The 20,898-nt window shown below is 45.2% G+C and overlaps 2 protein-coding genes across 8 annotated transcripts in view; one reads left to right on the top strand and one right to left on the bottom strand.

The window, feature by feature from the left end:
* Positions 1–8,405, bottom strand: part of Coa7 (Cytochrome c oxidase assembly factor 7) — a 51,588-nt gene extending 43,183 nt beyond the window's left edge. The window contains exon 1 of one of the 5 annotated variants that reach the window (XM_075882969.1): positions 7,843–8,405. In XM_075882969.1, the coding sequence (XP_075739084.1) occupies positions 7,843–7,914 (72 nt within the window). In that variant the 5' untranslated portion in view covers positions 7,915–8,405. Of the gene's footprint in view, positions 1–893; positions 1,176–7,842 lie in introns of those variants that run through there. The other 4 variants (XM_075882967.1, XM_037433179.2, XM_037433178.2 and 1 more) reach the window with 4 other exon arrangements.
* A 1,272-nt stretch (positions 8,406–9,677) lies between these two features.
* On the top strand, positions 9,678–17,706 carry LOC142784535 (uncharacterized). 3 transcript variants are annotated; one of them, XM_075882965.1, is made up of 8 exons: positions 11,174–11,528; positions 12,442–12,571; positions 12,701–12,876; positions 13,334–13,393; positions 13,465–13,524; positions 13,590–13,694; positions 13,750–13,863; positions 14,160–17,706. In XM_075882965.1, the coding sequence occupies exons 2-8, from the start codon at positions 12,456–12,458 to the stop codon at positions 16,319–16,321; spliced, it is 2,793 nt and encodes a 930-aa protein (XP_075739080.1). In that variant the 5' UTR covers positions 11,174–11,528; positions 12,442–12,455; the 3' UTR covers positions 16,322–17,706. The 3 variants fall into 3 exon arrangements, with proteins under 3 accessions (XP_075739081.1, XP_075739080.1, XP_075739079.1); XM_075882964.1 differs by having other exon boundaries at positions 11,174–12,571; XM_075882966.1 differs by having other exon boundaries at positions 9,678–12,571; positions 13,590–13,863; positions 14,160–14,194.
* Positions 17,707–20,898: the final 3,192 nt, after the last annotated feature.

Here is a 20,898-nt window from a genome sequence, read left to right as displayed (position 1 = left end):
ATCCTGCTAAGTTCCCATCCATCGGGGACTTCACAATCGATTATTGTTTTGCTCACTGCCTCTCTCAAAGTCTGTTCAGACTTTGGACCTAATGTCTTTATCAGCATAATTGGAGTGCCATCTGGGCCTGTTGATATACTACTAGGAACCCTCTTCTCAGCCCTTTCCCACTCTCGTGAAAATGGAGCCATTGTGGCACTTGATCCATTCTTGCCTATTGTGGTGCATAAGGCACTTTGTTGAAATTTTTCTGTCACCCTTGTTCTTATATATTCGATAGCTTCGCCCCCTTCTAGCCTAGCACCTTGAGCTGTAGTTATATACCTCTGTTCTAGGCTTGTCTCATTTCTTAGGGAGTTTAGATGGTTCCAAAATTTCGCAGCTGCCTTTTTATCCTTTTTATGTACTTCTGCCAGCCACTGAGCCCCCTTTCTTCTAATCTTTTCATTGATCAAAATGGATGTGAGTGTCAGTCAGTGCCACCTGTTGCCATGACGGCGAGTGTCAAGCACACTTTCTTGTCTGTTCGGCATCACATAGTACATGATCTTCAATATTTTGACTTACAATTATTTCTGATAACATCCCCTACACTTTCCCTGCCACTATTGTCTGCTGGTTCTCAATATTGATAGTAACCTGACAATACTTCTTTGAAGAGGGAGCAGTGACATAAATCCTTATAGACCACAAGGGGGACTGTGATGCAGCATCAGGGTTTGGGCCCACGACCACTCACCAAGGAACTGAGTCGAGCCATGAGTGCACACACACACACACACACTAACATATATTACACAGAAGGATGATCTAATAGTGATTAATGTGAGAGGTACTCTGGTATATGCAGTCCTAACTGCGCTTATTGTCTTTTGAATTCAGAAGGGTCTCACAGTGTTTGATGGCGTTGAAGAACATCGATGCCGGTCGCTCGAAGATGATGACCCGTATGGCTGGTTGACGTCGCTAACGCGTGCCAGCCTTCGCCAAGGCACAGATCTCTGCTGCAGCATCTCGATAGCTCAGCCTCCACGTTTGTCTCGGCCACGCCCAGGTCGTCTCAGCGACTCTGAATGACCTCAGCAGCAGTGGTCCACCACCCACGGAACATGCTCGATCGCCTTGCACGACAGTGAAGACGAGGGCACCTCGCCAGATCCCTGGGCCAGCTGCCCAGCCGGAATCAGGCCTCGCTCATCACGGTTGCCCTGCAGCAGCCAGGAACGCCAGCTGGAACCCCTGCGCCTTGCCTGGTCTCTGGGCTAGTCCCCAGCCGGAGTACAGGACAGTAACGCCTGAAGAACGTTGCTTAGTTCCCCGGACCGGACGTCCAGCCGAGAACAGTCTGCCCTTGACTACTGCGCTGTCTTGACCACCGGCACGCGCACCACGGCACGCGTCGCTGTGGTATCATGGTTTCGGTTCCAATTTTGGAACTGGTTGGCTGGCCCCTAGAGGGCGTTATACATATGTATATAATAAGATGCTCGTGTACAGGACAATAGTTCCTGCTTGGCTACCAGCTGCTGCGTACCTTGTGTCGGTCGGCACTTCAGCGCCGTGCCCTGTGTTTTCCATGCGGCGCATCCGCCGCACGATACTACATTTCGGCAAAGAGGATGGGATCTGCGTGCATACGGCCAAGGTGGGCGTACGACTATTTGCTACTAGTGCTACCATGTTCAGCACCCTGGATACAGCCCAACGATACTCCATTTCTGCGGATCACCGGTTCGTGACTATGGAGACCATAAATACTGGGCCACGCGTCTCACTCAGTTCTCCAGTTCGGCTACCTTCCTCCACAGGAATGTATGCTGCGATACCTCCGCCCGTGTTCCTGCAGTGCCCCGGTAGGCCTCCTATCCCATGGCGACAGTGGTGTCTAGCTCTTCAAGTTTACATCGATGCCGCTGCTAGGGACGCCGCGCCGGAGCACAAGAAGGCGTTTCTACTGAACACGCTGGGCGTTGAAGGTTTGAACCTTCTTGCTGTGGAGGATGAACTGATTCCAGCATTAGACCATGCAAGCCCGGCGGACGTCGTGCAAGACACATATGCTGCAACACTCCAGCAGTTGGACGTGATTTTCGACGAGCAAGTCCATCGGATGTGCCTGCGTGCCTCATTCAATATGCTACGGCAACATCCGGCCGAGACCGCAGTGCAATACATTCTAGAAGTTAAATGGCTTGTTCGACTCTGCAATTTTGGTGCGAGTACCGACATGCTGGCGTTCGACCAAATTGTAGAAAGAATCGCGCCCCCGAATCAGCAGAGAAAAATTCTGAAGATGGGAGCGGGATTCTCCATTCGGAAGGCCCAAGATTTTGCCATAGAAGAGGAGCGCCTCGACCATGCATTACAACAGGCTGCCCCTTCAAGCGACGCCGTTTGTCGCGTCAGACGCAACACGGGGACCTTTCGTCCCTATTTCGGAGTGTTCCTCTTTCTCCACTTGCTTCGCAAGCCGACACCGTCAGCTCCCCGACTGCGACTGCTCCCTCGGCTACCGGCGTGTCCTACTATGATTCTCCGGCGTCGGCGCCGACTCGCATGAAAGCGTGCTTCCGCTGCGGTTCGTCGGAACACTGGGCCGACGCTGCCGCTTGCCCTGCAAGGACACGCACCTGTGTGCGTTGCGGAAGGAGAGGACACTACGGAGGCGTCTGCCAATCCACAAGGGATGCACCTACTGACATGTCGGGCCATACTTCGACTTCCCGTACTACGACGATTCCGGCCCAGAGTGAGGGCATGTTCACTTGTGCTGCACCTGTTGGCATCTCAGCTGGCCGTGCTCCTGATGCGCCTGCTCCTGTCGTGTTTCCTGCGGTTGGGCATACCCGGACTCTACATGCATAGACTGGGAGTACTTCTACTGCGAGGATGGCTGTTCCGGTCGGGTCTTCTGATGCTGACCATACTTTATGTGCATCAGCTGTCCATCCTTCGGTTGTGCCTGCCGCTCCAGTCTTGCCTGCTGCTGCTTCCACGCCGGCTGTGCGTCTTTCGGCTTGTGATGGTCTCCGGGATGCCGTGTCTGTTTTCGATCTGCCGAAGGTGCATCCGCCAAGCGTGTCAGTGGACATTCGGGAAGCGGTCCCTGTTCTGTGTGCTGCAGAGGTGCTACCACCAGTTGCGTCTGCGCCGGCCGTTCCAGTTTATGTTCTGTGCACTGCACCTGCATCGGCGGCACCAAGCCGTGTCTCGTCTGAGCTTCAGCGCATGCTTGTTCCGCCCCTACTGTGCTGGAAGTGCACTGGAAAGGGAGCACATGGCCCGATTACTTCGCACTACAGGACTGCTGTGAGCGGCGACAGTGTCTGTCGTGGAAATGGCACCGGTACAGGCGTCGGCGCCGTAGACACAAACAGGACAGTGACTATACAGACATACTCTCTCAGGGAAGGGGATGATGGGCGGTATATTTCGCACTGTGCCTTGCTTTCGTGGAGATTCCTTGGTTTTATAGTGTGCCGTCTAGTGTGTGCTTGTGTTACGGTTACCCCCATGCTTTTTTTAAAAGGGGGGGGGGGGGAGAATGATGTAATGGTGTTGTTCCTTCTCCTGTGTGTATTACTTATGCATTTTCGTGTGTTTGCTGTGTAATTCTTCACGCTGTTATGTTGTACATTTTCTTACTCTTCTGTGTATTTTGTGGTTGCGTGGAGGACCCGAAATCATCTTCATTTCAAGGAGGGATGATGTGGTGTCATGGTTTCGGTTCCGATATTGGAACCGGATGGCTGGCCCCTAGAGGGTGTTGTGCATATGTATATAATAACATGCTCATGTACATAAAAAGAGTTCCTGCTTGGCTACCGGCTGCTGCGTACCTCGTGTTGGCCGGCGCTTCAGCGCCGTGCCCTGTGTTCTCTGTGTGGCGCATCTGCCGCACGATACTACAGCCGCTCACACACACTTCCGGTTCCTCTTTATCGTCTCCCCGCAACAACCACTTATGTTTTTTGCACGCCTCTATCATGACAGTAACATATATTGCAATGGTGGCCATTTTATTTTTATGCATGTGGTTTATTTCCAATCTTATAAAAATTTAAAGTATGCATTGCCATACATTAATATTCATTATTATTATTACTATAATGATAATAATAATTATTATTATAATTATTGTAGCTGTTTTATCATTACTATCAGCACATGGTCAGAACAAAAGATGCCGAGTATCCATTAGTGTCCAGCATAACTCTTTACTTTGATTATTCTCTAGGTCTCAATTCAACATTGATTTGTTAAAAAGTGTTCCCACTTTGCAATTTCTATAATTTCCTTGGGTTTCTTACTCCTCCTAGTATTGTATAACGTCCTATTCCTGCAATAGCCCTGTATAGGGCTGCAGTATGTATAAATAAATAAATAAATAAAAGTGGAATCGCATGGCAAAGTTAGTTTCTAAAGGCAATTCATTGGCAGGCACAAGAATTTTTTCAGCTGCACCATTCGGGTTAAAGTATACTATAGATATACGATAGATATGGTGGCACTTTTTGGGCTAACCCAACGTGCGTGCTGGCTACAAGTACTTTGTTTCTGTTCAATGAAAGTATTTCAGATTTCAGAGTTGGTATTGCGGGAAGTACGTTATCCTTGACTATCCAGAAATTCAAATGGCACATTGGAAAGGAACTCTCGAGGGGGGTCACTGACATGGGGTGTAATCCCCCCATTATTTACACCACTGAAGGGGAGGCAACACAAAGGGCACACAATACAACATGGAAAGTCCTTAATATATATATTTTTTTGTGCGAATTCTTTTTTAAATGAGGCTTGGCACTGCGAGCCACGACCAAGCAAGGACATGCGCTGGAGAAACAGATTTCCACCTCGTGTCGTTCCTTGGCATATTGATGATAGTAAGCACAAACTCGCACAAGCTCTGCATAAATGGTGCACATCTCCCGACACTCCACATGTGCATGGACATGATGATGTTCCTCTTGCATTGGTGGCACTCGCCCACAGAGGGGGATCGGCCAAGAACTGGGCGGCAGGATATTTGGGATAGCTGGTTATGTATTTCAAAGCATACAATGGAGTTTCAGTAAAACACAAAACAAAGCGTAAATGTATAAAAATGCTACAGAAGCTAGCGGTCAGTCAATCAGCTATTCTCGGAGCAAAAAAAAAAAACAATAGTATCAATAGACTGACAAGGTAATTTTTTTTTTGTTTCCTACTCGTCGCTACTTCAACACTACAAACTGGAGCGACGGGTGTACCCTCCACCCCATCCAAGACTAACCAAAGAAGAGAGCCTGATTTTCAGATGCCTACAAAGCAATACTTACATACATGGCATATTATTGCACCGCCTCTACCCAACGACACATGGCTACATGTGCCCACTCTGCAGCGTACCAGACACCCTGGCACACTTGCTCCTGGAATGCCAGTGCCATGCAAACCACGACGTGCAAGTGGAGCGGGACCAGGCCCCAAGAATAAACGACGACCACCTTATGGAAACGTGGGAGGCCAAGCTCGTCCTCGAGGACCTGGAAGACCAGCGACAACTTGTCGCCAAGGCCGAGAGGGCAGTCGAAGCCAGAGGGTTCCTGGACTAGGGAACCCTCCCACCTTAGGGTGACACCGGGCCTCGCTCAGAATACTGTTTTCTAAATAAATGTTCCTTTCTCTCTCTCTATCTGGCATCATGTATGCACACACAGTAGAGCAAACCTCCCTGTGGCTATAACCTAATGTAATCCCTCCGAAGGATAAAATAACTGCCACGTTTACTTCTAAACCTAGCTTCTCAATTGGGTTGACAAGGTATCTTTTCCTTTGATAAGAATATCGGTGACAGTATAAAAAGAAATGATCTATTGTTTCTACTTCCTTGCAAAAGAGACATAATGAAGATGCTGTTAGTCCAGCTTTATGTAAGTAATAATTCCGGAGGAGAATTCTGCAGCGTAATCTGGTGATTGTAATTTTTAACTGCCTAGATATGCGTCGCTGTTTATTCAAGCAAAATTTTAGATGCACGAAGTCTCAGACTTTATCCACTAATAATTTGTCTATTTCCTTGTGCAAATAAGCATTTCTATATCTGAGTGCTGTTACGTAAGGGAAATAAAAAATAAAGAAGAGTGGTCTGCTTATAATGCTTTGGCTAACGAGTCTGCCATCTCGTTTACATAAATCCCACAGTGGCCAGGTACACATACCAAGTGGCATTTTCTCAAGTTTGCTGGTAATAAAGTACTGATCATTCTCATTAATGTTAAATTTTTTGCTGCAGAGAGTGCAGTACATACTGAGAGAGAATAAATAATTATGACTGGGTCTGATTCGCTTGCAGGAAGTTTATGAAGTGCTAGAACTATAGCAAATAATTCAGCCATGAATATAGGAATATAGTATGGTAATCAAACTGAAAGAGACCAGTCGAGAGAAGGAAAGAAGATTCCTACTCCAGCCTTTTTTTTTATTATGAATGAATCCATCACAATAACGTTGTTTATGGACAGATGAGTACAGTAATCTTGTAACTGATTATTTAAATATCTAAGGTGCATTTGTTTTGCATTAAAAGGGAAACATCATGAAATTCTATGTTTCTAAATTCTAAGTTTTGAATTGAGTATACTTGTTGAGGTAGCCTAATTGATATTTACATTTAGAGGCTTAAGCAGTGCTTGAACGAATCTAATTTGAGGAGAGTGTAGTCTTGACCATTGTTTTCTAAAGAATGTGCTTGGTTTTTGCATAAAAATGTAAGGCACATGTCTCAGAGGCAAATTGTAGATTTTAAAGAAAGTTTGAAGTGTAAATACTTTCAACCGAGTTAACAAAGGTAGAAGACGCACTTCCACGTATAATACATTAATTGCAACATACTTGGGGAGTCCAAGACACAAGTGCAAAGCTTCTCTTTCTAATAATATTCACTGTCTCATTTTATATGCCACGCTGCCAGAAAATAATACGCACCCAAATTTCATGATAGGCCACACACACATCTTGTAAATCATTATCAATGTATTTCTTCGTATTCCTGTTTTTCTGTTTCCTAATTTTCGTAACCACCCCAAGGCACGTGTCGCTTTGCAGCCAACTTCGTCTATCTGGCTTTTTCAATTTAACGTGCTAATATATATGATGCCTAGGTATTTCAGGGAGAAAATCAACCTGGGGAATGTGCTCGTTACGATACATCACTGAACTGTTGACACGGTCCTTAAAAAAGAACGGAAGCAGCGCACTTTTTTTCTTTGACGTTCAATGACATATCGACATTTTCAAGCCATGTTTCCAGCATGTTCATGTAATTCTGTAATGCCTGATACAATGAGTGCAGATCAGTATTTGTTGCAAAGAAGGCAATATCATCTGCATACACGCAATTGTGTCTTTCGTGTCCTTCTTGTCTCTGTGTCGTCGTTTTGTTCTCGCGCTCTAACTATCGTCATGCCATACCAACTAGCCGAAGCTGCCACACTTCGAATATCCCGATGAGTTGGGATGGAACTTAGCAATAGGTTGAATAAAACAGGTTGAATAAAACAGGTGATAACACTGAGCCCCGAAGTACACCTCGTGTCTGCCTATATCTTTCAGAAGAGCATCCACCAACAAGCAATAAAATTGTCTGTCTCTTCCAAATTCTGTAGCCCATGCAGTCACATGTTTCGGAAAGCAATAGTCTTCCCCGCATGCTGCACGTGCGAGATTACGGCACTCATCAGAAAATGAGGCAAGGTCGAAGCTTCGCAGCGGAAGACTGTCTCAAGCAGATCTCAGTGGCCCTTTTTTTTTCTGTTTTTTCAGAAGAAATAAACGAAGCAACACGCGCCGACATCCACTCACCGTCCGGCTTTTTCTCCTTGAAGCACTCGAAACGGTACTCGATGCCCAAGTTTTCGAGGAATTCTTTAACATCTTCCTCTTTTTGCAAATCGTAAGGCATTTAATTATGACAAACTGACAAGCGACGCCACAAGAGCAAGTATGTCGTTATTAACAGAAGTAAGTACACTCTAACAGAAGCAGCGCGGGCCCGGTAGAACACGCCGCTTTTCGGCAGCGCAGCGGCAGCACAAACAAAAAAATTATCAAAACATGAACGGCTGCCGAAACCGGAAGCTTAGTATAGAAAAATGGTGTCATACTATACAACCGCTAAAGGGTATTGAAAACGCTTCTAATGCACTCTCTAGTTTTGTAGAAATAAGTTCTGTAATTTTGAGTGCCAAGACAACGTACGACAATCATAGAGTTTCATACAATAATGTTTAAACTCTATAACGACAAAAAAGTGTAAAAAAAAAGTTTTTCGAAAAGGCAGCGTCTTCTGCGCCGCGCAGCAGCCAGCCCACACAGAAGTGGCTCCGGCACCGCACGGCAGTGACGTCACGTTAAAAATTATTACCTAAAGCTAGTTAAATGTGTAAATTATTCGTGTGTAATGCATTAAACCTGCAAACATTTTACTAAGCAGGTGTTTAACGAGTCAATTAGTCTAGGTTTGTTGTTTAAATACATATTACAAGTATTTTAAGGCAGAGACTGCTGCACCGTGCGGTGCACAAACCACCCCTACACAGAAACAGCTGCTGCACCGCACAAAAGTGACGTCATGCGTTTTTTTTTTTTTTTTGGTTAGGCGTTTTGTTTGAATAGTCGGGAGTTTCTAGCGGTACGTCTAGACATAACGATAAAAGCAGTTAAAATTACGTCCAAACAAAAAAGTGAACAAAAATGTTAGTCAGGTTTAGCGTGACAACTATACAAAATCGGCTTGTTTGCCCTCTCGAAGTAATGGGCAGCTGTGGCGTATTTGGTTAAAGCAACACATCAATTGGTGAGGTCGGTGGTTATCGATACTTTCTCTCTTTTTTTTTTTTTGTTCACGCATGTATTGTTTTAACATTTACGCCTCCTCATCCGCCCGCATTGCTGCTGGTGGTGGTCCCATCCACAGGCCCTTTATTATTAGATCTTCGATTACTCTTGCAGGATTGACTATATTTATTATGATAAAGTGTTTTGCGAATTAGTGCTCTTAATCGGCGAGACACAAAAAACTCGAATGCAGCTGGCTGCATTGGTTTCTTCGGCACAGGTGTAAGGAATGTTGATTTCCACGGTTTATCAAAGTTTTGATAACAGAAAGGTGCACTGCAACGTAGTCTCGGGCAAATTTTTTTATGTCGCTCAGTGTACCATCACCTATCGAGGTAACCGGCAGGCCGCTTTCTCGAAAAATACTGACGGGTCACCGCAATGTTCTAGGCGATCAGCACTTGATAAACAATGCCCAAGGGCAAGTGCCGATGGCGTTAGCCCATCTAACTACAAAACAGCTTGTCTGCCTTGCTCAATAACACGCGCGGCCTGTGACAGCACGGGAGCATTCACGTAGCAACGGCTGAGAACGTCCGTACGTGTTCGCACTTGACAAAACAGACGGCAATGCAGTAGCTCTGGCCTTCGTAGATCACAGGCTTCGTAAGAACATTACAATAAAGTTGTTTCCATCCACCGTATGAACACTTCGCCGACGCATTGGGGTTTCATGCATGTGCGTCCGGTAAGTCACACGTGAACTGTGCGAAAGCATTTATTTCATCGTCGACCTTGTCCTTCGCAACAAGCAAAACTCGGCAGCAAGAACACTTTCACCTTTGACAACACCACGCTTGGCATTGTAATCTAGAAAATGCAGTACGTCCAACAACTGTAATCCGCACATCATACTGAGAAACTTTATGGCGCACACACTCAGATGAAGCTGCGGCGCGGTGGACGGCCGCGCTAGCTCCAACCACCAGGTTCAACTACGCATGCGTAGTTGAATCCAGCAATCACATGAAGCAATGCATCCAGCAATCACATGAAGCAGCGACGACAGTCCAGTCCTCCTTGGGAGTGGCCTAGGCCATGGCCACGATTTGATCGGAGTTTTCACCACCTAACACATCACAGGCGGCTACCATCTCGCAGTGTTTAACGCCCATGGCACCTCCTGTATTTAATATACTTGTAATATGTATTTAAATAACAAACCTAGGCTAATTGACTCGTTAAACACTTGCTTAGTAAAATTTTTGTAGGTTTAACGCATTACACACGAATCATTTACACATTTACCTAGCTTACCTTTACTTTACTTTACTTACCTATAATAGCTTTACTACTAACCTACTTTACTTTACCTTCCTAGCAATTTACCTAGCTCATAATAACCATAGCCTCCTATATACTTTCGGTGCCCGCTCGAAGGAGGCAGAGCCTCCGTCCGCGCTCTTTCACCGGCTGACGCCGTTCCCCAAGAGGTGGCACCACCAACCCCGGAAAGCGTGAAGGCACTTCGCTTTGGATCGCCGCAGTCGATGTGCACGTTGTGTTCCCGCGATTGAAGAACTTGTGCGTGTTCTTCTGATGCCATGGCTTACTGCTGTGTTCTGAAGTGCAAATCTGATGCGAAACGTAAGGTAGCAGGCATTTCGTTTCATGAAATTCCTAGTGAGTGAAGCGAGGGCAGCCTGGTTGAAAGCCATCGCTAGGAAAGACTGGACGCCGAACACGACATCACGCTACTCTCTTGTGTGCAGCCGACATTTTCTCCTGACGGACTACAAAGAAGGATGTAAAACTTAAAAACTCAAGAGGAGTGCAACTCCCAGCGTGTTCTACGACTACCCGGAGTACATGAAGCCGAAGAAACCGCGGAGCGATGCGGCTGCGGGGAAACGAGCGCTTGCTACTGACAACGCCGCTGCGCGGTCTCTCGAGACAGGGACTACAACAGGCCTTTTTGTTGGAGCCGATGAAGACACCGTGCCTGCGGAAGGACTTACCTCAAGATTTAGCTCTCCGGGCCTCACAGAAGTTCCGTGCTTCACCGTACCACCACAAGTTGAGGTGGATTCTCCTTCTGAACCTACCTCAAAGCACAAAGCCACCCAGGTAGATGTTCGCAGTAGTATTTCTGTTTTAGAACGTCAGAAATTTAGACAGAAGGAGCGCGATTTAAAGGCGCAAATACGACGGCTTTCGTTGTATTTGCGCCTGTGTTCACCAAATACACCCTGGGCGTGACAGACAAACACGATGTGAGGAAGGCACTTCACCACAAACCCTTGTCTAGAAAAGTTCTGAAACTGTGAATTGTGTTTTTGCAGCTGCTTCATAGAGAAAGAAGAAGACAAGAGCGGACACTCCGCGAAACCTGGCCTCAGGAAGTGCGTCACGACTACGTAACGAACTAGTGCTCCCACCACACGTCAGAGGGCGCAAGCGCAAAAAAAACACAGTTATAATCAATGCAACAGAATTGTTTTCACAAATTAATAATTACACGCCCAAATTTGGTATGTTCTTTATACATAAAAACGATTTATTCAACACACCTTACGCGATTATTTTTCTTCAGCCGTACTGTCATAAACACCATCTACCCAGCGACAAGCCCATGCATGACTGACAGCGAGAAGCTTTCGTCGCTTTCGTCAACGTCGGCTGCGTCGGCGTTTTCAAGCGTGAGATAACAGGTGAGGCACGTTTTCAAGCGAAGCTTGTTGAATGACATGTTGTTGGTCTTGTTGGGTCATTTTTTCAGAAAACGGTTACGCCTGCGCGAAAAAGACACCATGCAACAAACATAGAAAGATGCACACACACACACGTTGCGCTTCGTGTGTGCGAGTTTGTTTCTTACGTGGCGTGTCATTCACGCAGTTGTAACCTTTTTCTGAAGCTTGTAAGGACTGGGAGGTTCGCTAAAAAGAAAGTTTGTGGCTCTATGCGGCGGTTAGACGGGAACATTGTGCAACGTATGCAGTATAGAAAAGGCGGCACGGCGTCAAGCCGAGGCGACGCGTGCTGCGTCTGCCACGGACGCGAGCGTCTGTGCGCTGAGCATAGCTGGGCAGCTAGGTCGTAGGCTCGGTGCAAAATATTGAGAAGCGTTTGTTGGGCCTCGCATGCTTCACGACGCATTTCCCGAAGGCTCGGAACACGAATAATTCTTGGTGTGCCGGAGGCAAATCTGGACTAGCCAAGTGGCCATCATCTTCGTTTCTTCGCTAGCCTTGTGCCACTAGTGCAAGCTGCCCACAAATTTTTTTGACGTTTCCAATATAATTTTACCGCACAAATTTCAACTACGATTTTTCTTCCCAATGTACTGCTGATACTGCGTACGCACGAAGGTGTTCTAATGTTCCCAGGCCGCGATACCATTGCATTACAAGGGATAGCGGCCTGGAAACTTCTGAAGATCTTTGTTCGTGGTCTTGACGTATATCTTTGTAAGTCAGAGTTTTATGGGTCAGAGATGTATCACTGGTTTTGTATTGTGCATCGATTAGCTAATCATTCAAAGGGGTTTGCTGGTACACTTATGACGTGCACATATCTTTTTTGTAATTTGACAGCGAAGCATCCACTTACTAACATTTTCAGACCGCGCTGACGCCATGCCGTCCGGCGGTCCAAGCTACGGCAGCTACTGCTGTGTATCGTGGTGCTTCAACAATGGCAGAACCCACAAGAAGCCTGGGACGAGTTTCTTCCGCGTACCACGGGACGGCAGGTGTGTTAAAGCTTTTGTATGGTTTGCATGTCTGTAGGCTTACTGTTCGTACTTGCTAAGTGAGGGTAACAATAAAAAATCACTATTCAAGCACTTCCCCTTTCAGCTGATAGTTCATTGCCAATGCAGGATGAAAGCATGGATGCAGTATGCTGGACGCGATGATCTCCTGAGTAAGCCGGCCAGCCTATTGTACGCAACGTACAGGGTTTGTAGCGACCATTTTACTGCTCAAAGTTTCATGGACCCTGGGCACACAAGGCTTACAAGAATGGCTGTTCCCAGTGTGCAACCAGCTGCACCATGTAAGTGATTGACTGAAACTCAAATATGTGCAATAGCAGCCACTTGTATTGAATCAGTGGCGACAGTTAACCGTGAAGATCTCTGTAGCCGATAGAGAAACCTCACTACAGAAGTAACACTTGGAAAGTCTTAAGTTCTGTGAATTGTGGGCTATTACCTTCCTAACAGCAGCTTTACATTTCTGTCATTTTTTGATGCTCTGGACCTGCGCAACTTGTTTTGAAAGACTTTAAAGGGCTATTTCACGTTATCTTCAAGCCTGAGTGCACATGTACGTATACCTTTCATCAGTGAAAGCTGCCACTGTTGATAATTCCAAAAATCACAAATTACTTGTTTCCTAGTTGGTGCCGTCTCTTTTCTTCCACGTTCGACCAATTTATGCGTTTGAAAGAGCTGTTTAAGCTTCCCCATGCTACAAGCTTTGTAACTTGTACCAACTGCACATATATGCAGGTTCTCTGAGCGTCGCTTCAAGTAGTGACTGTGACATGGCTGCAGAAGCTGCACTGCAAGGTGCGGATGAGCTTCAGTTTGTGTTATTATAAGCCTCTTACTGACACATTGTCGTAATTTCATCTCTTCAGGACCTGCGGTAGAGGCTTCACAAAGCGGCTCCCACACATTGAGGTGCCCCGATGAACAGGGTGCGTTCAGTGTCGCGATTTCTTTTTTTTTTTACCCAAATTGACTGTTGACCAAACCTCTGCAGGTGGCAGCTCCCTTGTAGCTGGTGAAAGAATTTCTGATGATTTCGTCTTGCCGGAGAAAACCTTAACCAGTCGTTCAGCTGTCACAAAAGGAACTTGTGTGGCCGGTAAGTTGTATGTTCACTTCAACACCAGAGTGGATTGATATAGAGACTTCCGCAGGCCGCTCGCAAGATTGTTCCGACAGCATTGTCCGAGGCACTGAACAAGCTTCACAAGACCCTCCAGAAGACGTCTCCGCCAACAGCTCCACGCCTGAGTGCCTTAGAGAAAATGGTGACTATGCTTTTATTGCAGCAGTTTTTAATGTGCTATTTTATGTTTAGGACATTCTGAGGAAACTATCCTCAAAAGGACACTACGTGTGCACTTACAAAATGTAAGGGTGGGCTCTCAGTGATTTTCATTTTTTTTGTGCATTGTCAACATTGTGAATGGTTTGTTTTTAGGTAGTGGAATCGAAAACTTTGTACCACAGAAAGTTGTGCACCTTGGGTCTGAAAGAGCGAGGAAAGTGCTCGTATGGGATTAGTTGTTCTTCGCTTTTACATCAATTTTTTTGTTTATTGCAGTGCGTTCCTGTGTGCCAGCGACAATGTCTCCATCAATGAAGTACAAGCAAACCATTAAACATCTGCAAGCCAAAGTAGCAGCACAGCGGAAAACTATCAAAAGACTGCAGAGACAGCCTCACCAAGCACCGTCATCGACTACGAAGGCCCTTGAAGTTATCCGACCGCACGTCACCGAGGAGGTTTTTAAACTTCTTTCTGCACATGTTCGCTTGAGGCCCAAATGCAAGGGCAAGCGGTTTCCCGTGTGGTTCAAGAAATTCGCTCTTCACTTAAACTTCCGAGGTCCGCGAGCATACCGATTTCTGGCTCCGTATTTTTCTTTGCCCTCCCGGCGTTCATTAAGGAGGTGGCTAGCTAATGTAAAGATGACTCCAGGCATAATTCCAGGAATCCTTTCTTCCATTGCAACAAATACTCAAGCTTGGAATGAACGGGACCGAGTGTGCGCTTTAGTTTTCGACGAAATAGCACTCAAAAAGAATTTGTACTATGATGCTTCAAGAGACGTTGTCCAGGGTTTTACAGATGATGGCACTCATCGCACTTCAACCATCGCTGATCGAGCACTGGTTTTTCTTCTTGTTGGTGTTTCGAGAAAGTGGGTTCAACCGGTTGCTTTTACTATAGGGCACACATCAACACCATCATCTGTTATGCATAACTTGCTGGTGTCACTCATTTTGGAGCTTAGGAGCATTAATATTGCAGTGAAAGCAGTCATTTGTGACCAGGGCAGTTCAAATGTAAGTCTCGCTAACCAACTAAAAGTGACTGTAGCAAAGCCTTTTTTTGAAGTTAATGGTGAGCGGGTATATTACATTTTTGATGTTCCGCATTTAATTAAAACAACGCGCAATAATGTCCAAGCACACAAGTTATACATTGGGGATGACATCGTTAACTGGTCGCACATTGTAAGCCTTTACCAATCCTCACATGAGTTGCGGTTGCGATTGGCTCCAAAGTTGACTGAACGGCACGTTCATGAGAAACCTTTTTCTAATATGAAGGTCAGCAGAGCAACTCAGGTCTTCAGTGCATCAGTTTCGATTGCTATCACGGCAATGGTGTATGCGAAGGTGCTGCCTGCCTCGGCCATCACTACAGCTCAATTTTGTGATCGTATGGACAGGATTTTCGATGCCTTGAACAGCTCGAGTAAAAAAAGAACTTCGCAAAAGCTGCGGCATGCAATCATGAAAAATGATTCAGAGCTGATTGACTTCCTCCGAGGCCAGCTTCCCTGGATTGCATCATGGCAGTTTGTTGGCAGACGTCAACCACAAACCATCGTAGGTTGGCAAATTACAATTCAGGCAATTTGTCAACTATGGGACGACCTCTCCAAAAATTACAATTTTGAATACCTGTTAACACGCAGGCTTCAACAGGATCCTCTGGAGAACATATTTGGCCACATTAGGCAAAAACAGGGTTGCAACACCAACCCCAATGTAGCACAATTTATTTGTGGCCTGAAGCACATCTGCATAAGAAAACTCTTCAAGCTGTCAGAATACGGAAATGTCGAGGATGATGAATGTGACCTCCTCCAGGAACAGCTGTCGCCATTCTCCCTCACCAGTGCGTCTCTTGTGGATAATGAGGAGTGTGCACAGCCACAGCCTGACGACTTTCCCGCTCTAGACGATCTCTCTGAACTTGCGACAAACATTCACTCCCATATTATCGATGACTCCGCTGCATATTATGTAGCTGGTTTTCTCATCAAACACTTCCTTCGGAATGCATGTGACGGTTGCAGTTGCCCACAGTTACTGAAAGACGACAGTGAGACGCTTAAGGGTACCCACCAGTATTTCACAATGCTCAAAGCATACCACGTCCCCAGCAAACTTTTTGGGAATCTCACTGTGCCATCAGAAGCAGCTTTTGCATACGTACAACAACTTGAATCTCGCTTTCTTGCCATAATTGAGGCCACTGCACATCACCTGAAAGTGTGCGATGTTTTGTATCACCATCTGTCAAGTGTTGGCGATTTTCATTTCTGCTCTGCTGGGTGTCGCGCTAAGTTTCTGAAAATGTTTTGCCGGGTTCGTTTATGTTGGCATGTGCGTTTTGTGAACCGAAACTTAGACAGGGTTAGGTTCCAGTCTTCAATCTCGGGCATGCAGCTTGACAAGTTCAAAGGTTAGCAATTAGCGGCGGGTTTACACTAAAGTATTGGAGTTGAGCCGAATCCTGCAATAGCTTTGTTATGTTATTACTTCGTTACAGCAGACTTCATTATGGTCTTATATGCTTATATTCAGTTCAACTGGACTAACCACTCCTTCGTTGCATTCATTGTTTTGGTTACCCGCTATGAGGAGTACAAACACTGTGTATTCGCTCGAAGTGATTTGCATAACCTTAAAAAGAATGTTGGGCATCCTGTCTGTATTTTTTGTAGCAAATACGGGCGAACTGTACACTTTACTGTGGGTCGCTTGGTCACTGTGTATGCTTTATCTCTCCAGCTCAAGTAATATATCGATAACAAAACCGCTTGTTGAAATGTCTTCGAGCGGGTAAGGAACACAGTATGAAGTGGGCACGGTTCATGTTATCACGCTTTTCGTATTTTAGCTTCTCATCAACCTCCTCATCTTGCCCATCAAAATTTTCAAAAGAATACCCAAACTTGTAGTGTTTGATGGGGCTGCGGACGCTGCCATTTTATTTTTATATAGCTTGTGAGTGATAACGTACGATGTAGAGCCTTTGTGAAAAATAATGAGCCAAAGTGGTTTCCTTCTGCTATTTATTAGCCCTGTAATACCGCTCTCGTAGCACCAATTAAAGTCCACAATTCTGGATAAAGTGATGACTACAATCTATTTTAGCTCGCAAGCATCACAGCAACACCCAAACGCAAATCACTTGGGATCTTAAGTTTTTGATGAAGGCGACGCATAACAAAAGCCACAAGACCTGCCAGTGTTGTAGCATAAAGTTTGTCTTTCACGTAGTGAGCAAGCTGCAAAGCCCTACCTTTCTGAGGACAAGCAGGCATCAAGTCTGCTTTTTTTCATTTTGGACTAGCTGTTCTTAAGCACAGCCAGCACACTGCACCTTTGCCTTTCTGTTATATTGTGTCGTGTGGTTTCTGTGCGCTCTTTTTTTCTATGCATTATTTCAGTTAAGCCCAGGCGTGATTCGCGACTTCATTGCTGTGTATATGTCACTTCTTCCTTCTTCATCAGCATTGTGCGCTATGTTTTTGCCATAGATCCTTAGTTACCCACTGGCCCGGTGTGTCATACTTCACCAGTTTCTCGGCTTCTGCCAACTCTAGCGATGTGTGCGTTGTCTGTGTTCTCTATGTATTTGTTACAATATTTGTTACAATTTATTTGTAAGGCGAGATGCATTTGTTGTCTACCTTTGTCATATTGTGCTTTTTATATTCTCATACTCTACCTTGCCTTTGAATAAAACATTGCGGATGCTCTGTTTCTTTGACTGATATATACATTGATCACTTGTTCCAAAAGAAAAACACAAGCGCGATGAATAAAACGATAGTGAATTATCATTACCTGCATCTCTTTTTTTTATAACTTAATCAAAATAAAAATTACGTCACGACCGATTCGCACGAACCACTGAACAAAACAAAACAGGGAATCGCTAAATCAAAACGACCTACAAAAACTATCCATTTGGGCGATGAATAGTGGTCTGAAATTATGAACTTACGACATAGCCAAACGTCGGTTATGCAAAGTAATTCAAAAGTTGCGCCAGTGAAACCGAAACCGGAAGCGCAAGCCACTTGCTCTCATCAACCACTAGGTGTGCTAGAGTCGATTGGGCCGCTGGGGTCTACGGGAGTGTCCACTCTTCACCTTTTTTATTTCTCTATGGCTGCTTGACTGACTGTACTATTTTTCTTTCATTCTTGTTAGGCATTTCCATATGCATCTTCAGAATACCAACAAAATAAAAGTTGATGTCCAGAACAAAGTAACAAGTGTTGTGACTTGAGTTCCGGGTTATACTGCAAAACCGCCATGAAAATGTGAGGCATGCCGTAATATAGGACTATGGATTAATTTTGATCAGATGCGACTCTTCACTGTGGCCGTCAAGAATGCGCGCTGGCAGGAAACCTACCGGCGAGAAAAAGGCCATGTTTTAACGCACACGTACGCTGCATATGTGCATTTCATATTCGTCAAAATGTGACTTTGAGCCTGCGAAACCAACCCGCAGCTTTGTGCTTCACAACGTAATGCCGCTAAAGTAAGGAGCCTTCAAGTGGTGCTGTCATGTCGCTTTCTTATATCTCTTTAAAGCGGCGAGGCAGCTACAAGTATTGTGGATTCACCTATGAAGCTCTAGGGTACTGGAGACTTAATATATTTGGGGACAAGTATGAGTTTAGCGCATCAGTTTATCGTGAACACGACGCAGCGCGTGCACAGACAACGCGATACGCAATCCGCATCCATACGCTTATGTTTACTTGTATAATGCATTTCTACTCACGTTAATGCTTGCTGACGATGGCAAAGTTGTCCAGGATGAATATAATAGTGCGTTTTTACATTTGCGTCAAAGATATGTATGCTTTCTGGGATGCTCACTGCGTCAACAGAGAGACTACGCGTCGTCTGCACTGGATGGATGGATATGGCTGTACCCTTTAGATCGGGCGGTGGCTAGTGCCACCATGCCATAATACTTACTGAACCAAATACTAGATTTATTTTTTTTCCTTAAATGGGGAGGTTGAGGATTCGTACTTTGCAGCGAAGGATTCAATTTTCACTCGTGCCTTGACTTTAGCCACCAATCAGATAACCTCCTTCTAGTTAATTCTACCCGCTTTAAGTCTATTTTGCCCTCACTGTCCCTAACCCCCAGTGCTTTGAAAAACTCTGCGCCATCAACCTGAACTACAGGGTGAAGCCCTTTACAGAACATTATCAAGAGTTCAGCAGTTTCTTCTTCCTCTCCACACAAACTGCATACATACCGTGTCTACCCCTTCGTATTTGGTCTGATATGTCTTTGTTCGCAATACTCCCGTCCTGGCCTCAAACAGTAGAGAACTACCCCGAGTATTATCATAAATCCTTTCCTTGGCTATTTCCTGCTTAAAAGTTTGATAGATCTTTAGTGCGGACTTCTTAATCATGCTAATTCTCCACATATCGGTCTCAGCTTCCTTCACCTTCTTCTTAACCAATAATTCTTTTTGGTTTGGCCCCTTTCTGTTTTCTTAATATTTATCAGTCAATTTTCTGGTTTGATTCCTCCATTTTGTATCGACATTCTTCTTGTATAAGTAGCTGAACACCTTCCTATCCCAACGCTCCTCCCCCATTTCTCTCAATCGCTTCTCAAATTTTATCTTCCCTGCCCTCAAATGATGTCCATCCCATATCACCTAGTACTCCCTGATTTGGTGTATTCCCGTGAGCTCCTAAGGCAAGCCTACCTATTCCACGTTGCTTAATTTCCAATCTTGCTTGAACTTCTGATCTCATGCACAAGACCGCATTGCCAAATGTCAGACCAGGAACCATGACCCCTTTCCATATTCCTCTCACAACATCATATACCTATTGTAATTCCATAGTGCCCTGTTTTTCATTACCGCTGTATTCCTGTTACCTTTAGTCGACACGTATATTTCGTGTTCCCTTAGGTACTCGGCCCCATTGTTTATGCATACGCCCAGATATTTGTATTTATCTGTTATCTCTAGCGTGACCTCCTGTATTCTAAGCTCACTACGTTTATTGCCATTAAAAATCAATAAATCAATCTTATTGTCATTAAAAATCATTAAAATCATTAAACATCAATCTGAAATCTAACCTATCCCTCTTATTACCGCAGATGTCTACCCATCTCTGCAAATCATCCTTGTTGTCGGCAATTAGCACTATATCATCTGCGTACATCAATGCTGCTGTAGTGCCTGTTCAATGAGTTTTCCTTATTTGACGAAAGAGAGGTTGAAGCCCAGTCCACTTCCTTCTAATTTGGCCTCTAATCCTTGTTGGTACATCATGAATAAGAAAGGCGACAGAGGACACCCCTGCCTAAGCCCCCGTTTCACCTCTGTGGGCTTAGATACCTGTTTTTCCCACTTTATAACTACCTTGTTACATTTATAGATCTCCTTTAAAAAAATTAGTGACTACATCTTCCACGCCTAGTGTGTCCAGTATTCCCCACAATTCTTCTTGAACCACGCTATATATCGTACGCTCCCTTGATATCAAAAAATGCTAGCCACAGGGGCCTGTGTTCCTTTTCTGCTATTTCGATGCACTGCGTCAGTGAGAACAGATTGTCTTCCAACCTCCCGTGTTTCCGAAACCCATTCTGCAGTTCCCCCAGCACCCCCTCATCCTCTATCCATGCCTGCAGTCTATCCTTCATAATCTGCATCGCCCGCCTGTAGACCACTGATGGTACCGTTATAGGACGGTAGTTGTTTATGTCAGCTTTGTCCCCCTTTCCTTTATAGATCATGCTCATCCTGCTAAGTTTCCATCCATCGGGAACTTCTCCATCAATTATTGTTTTGCTTATTGCCTCTCTCAAAGCCTGCTTAGACTTCGGACCTAATGCCTTTATCAGCACAATTGGAATGCCATCTGGGCCTGTTGATGTACTACTATATAGGAACCCTTTTCTCAGCCCTTTCCCACTCTTGTTGTGAAAATGGAGCCATTGTGCCACTTAATTCATCCTTGTCTATTGTGGTGCA

This window comes from Rhipicephalus microplus, unplaced genomic scaffold, assembly GCF_043290135.1.
Source record: "Rhipicephalus microplus isolate Deutch F79 unplaced genomic scaffold, USDA_Rmic scaffold_14, whole genome shotgun sequence".
NCBI lineage: Eukaryota > Metazoa > Arthropoda > Arachnida > Ixodida > Ixodidae > Rhipicephalus > Rhipicephalus microplus.
This window is presented reverse-complemented; position numbering and strand designations above follow the sequence as displayed.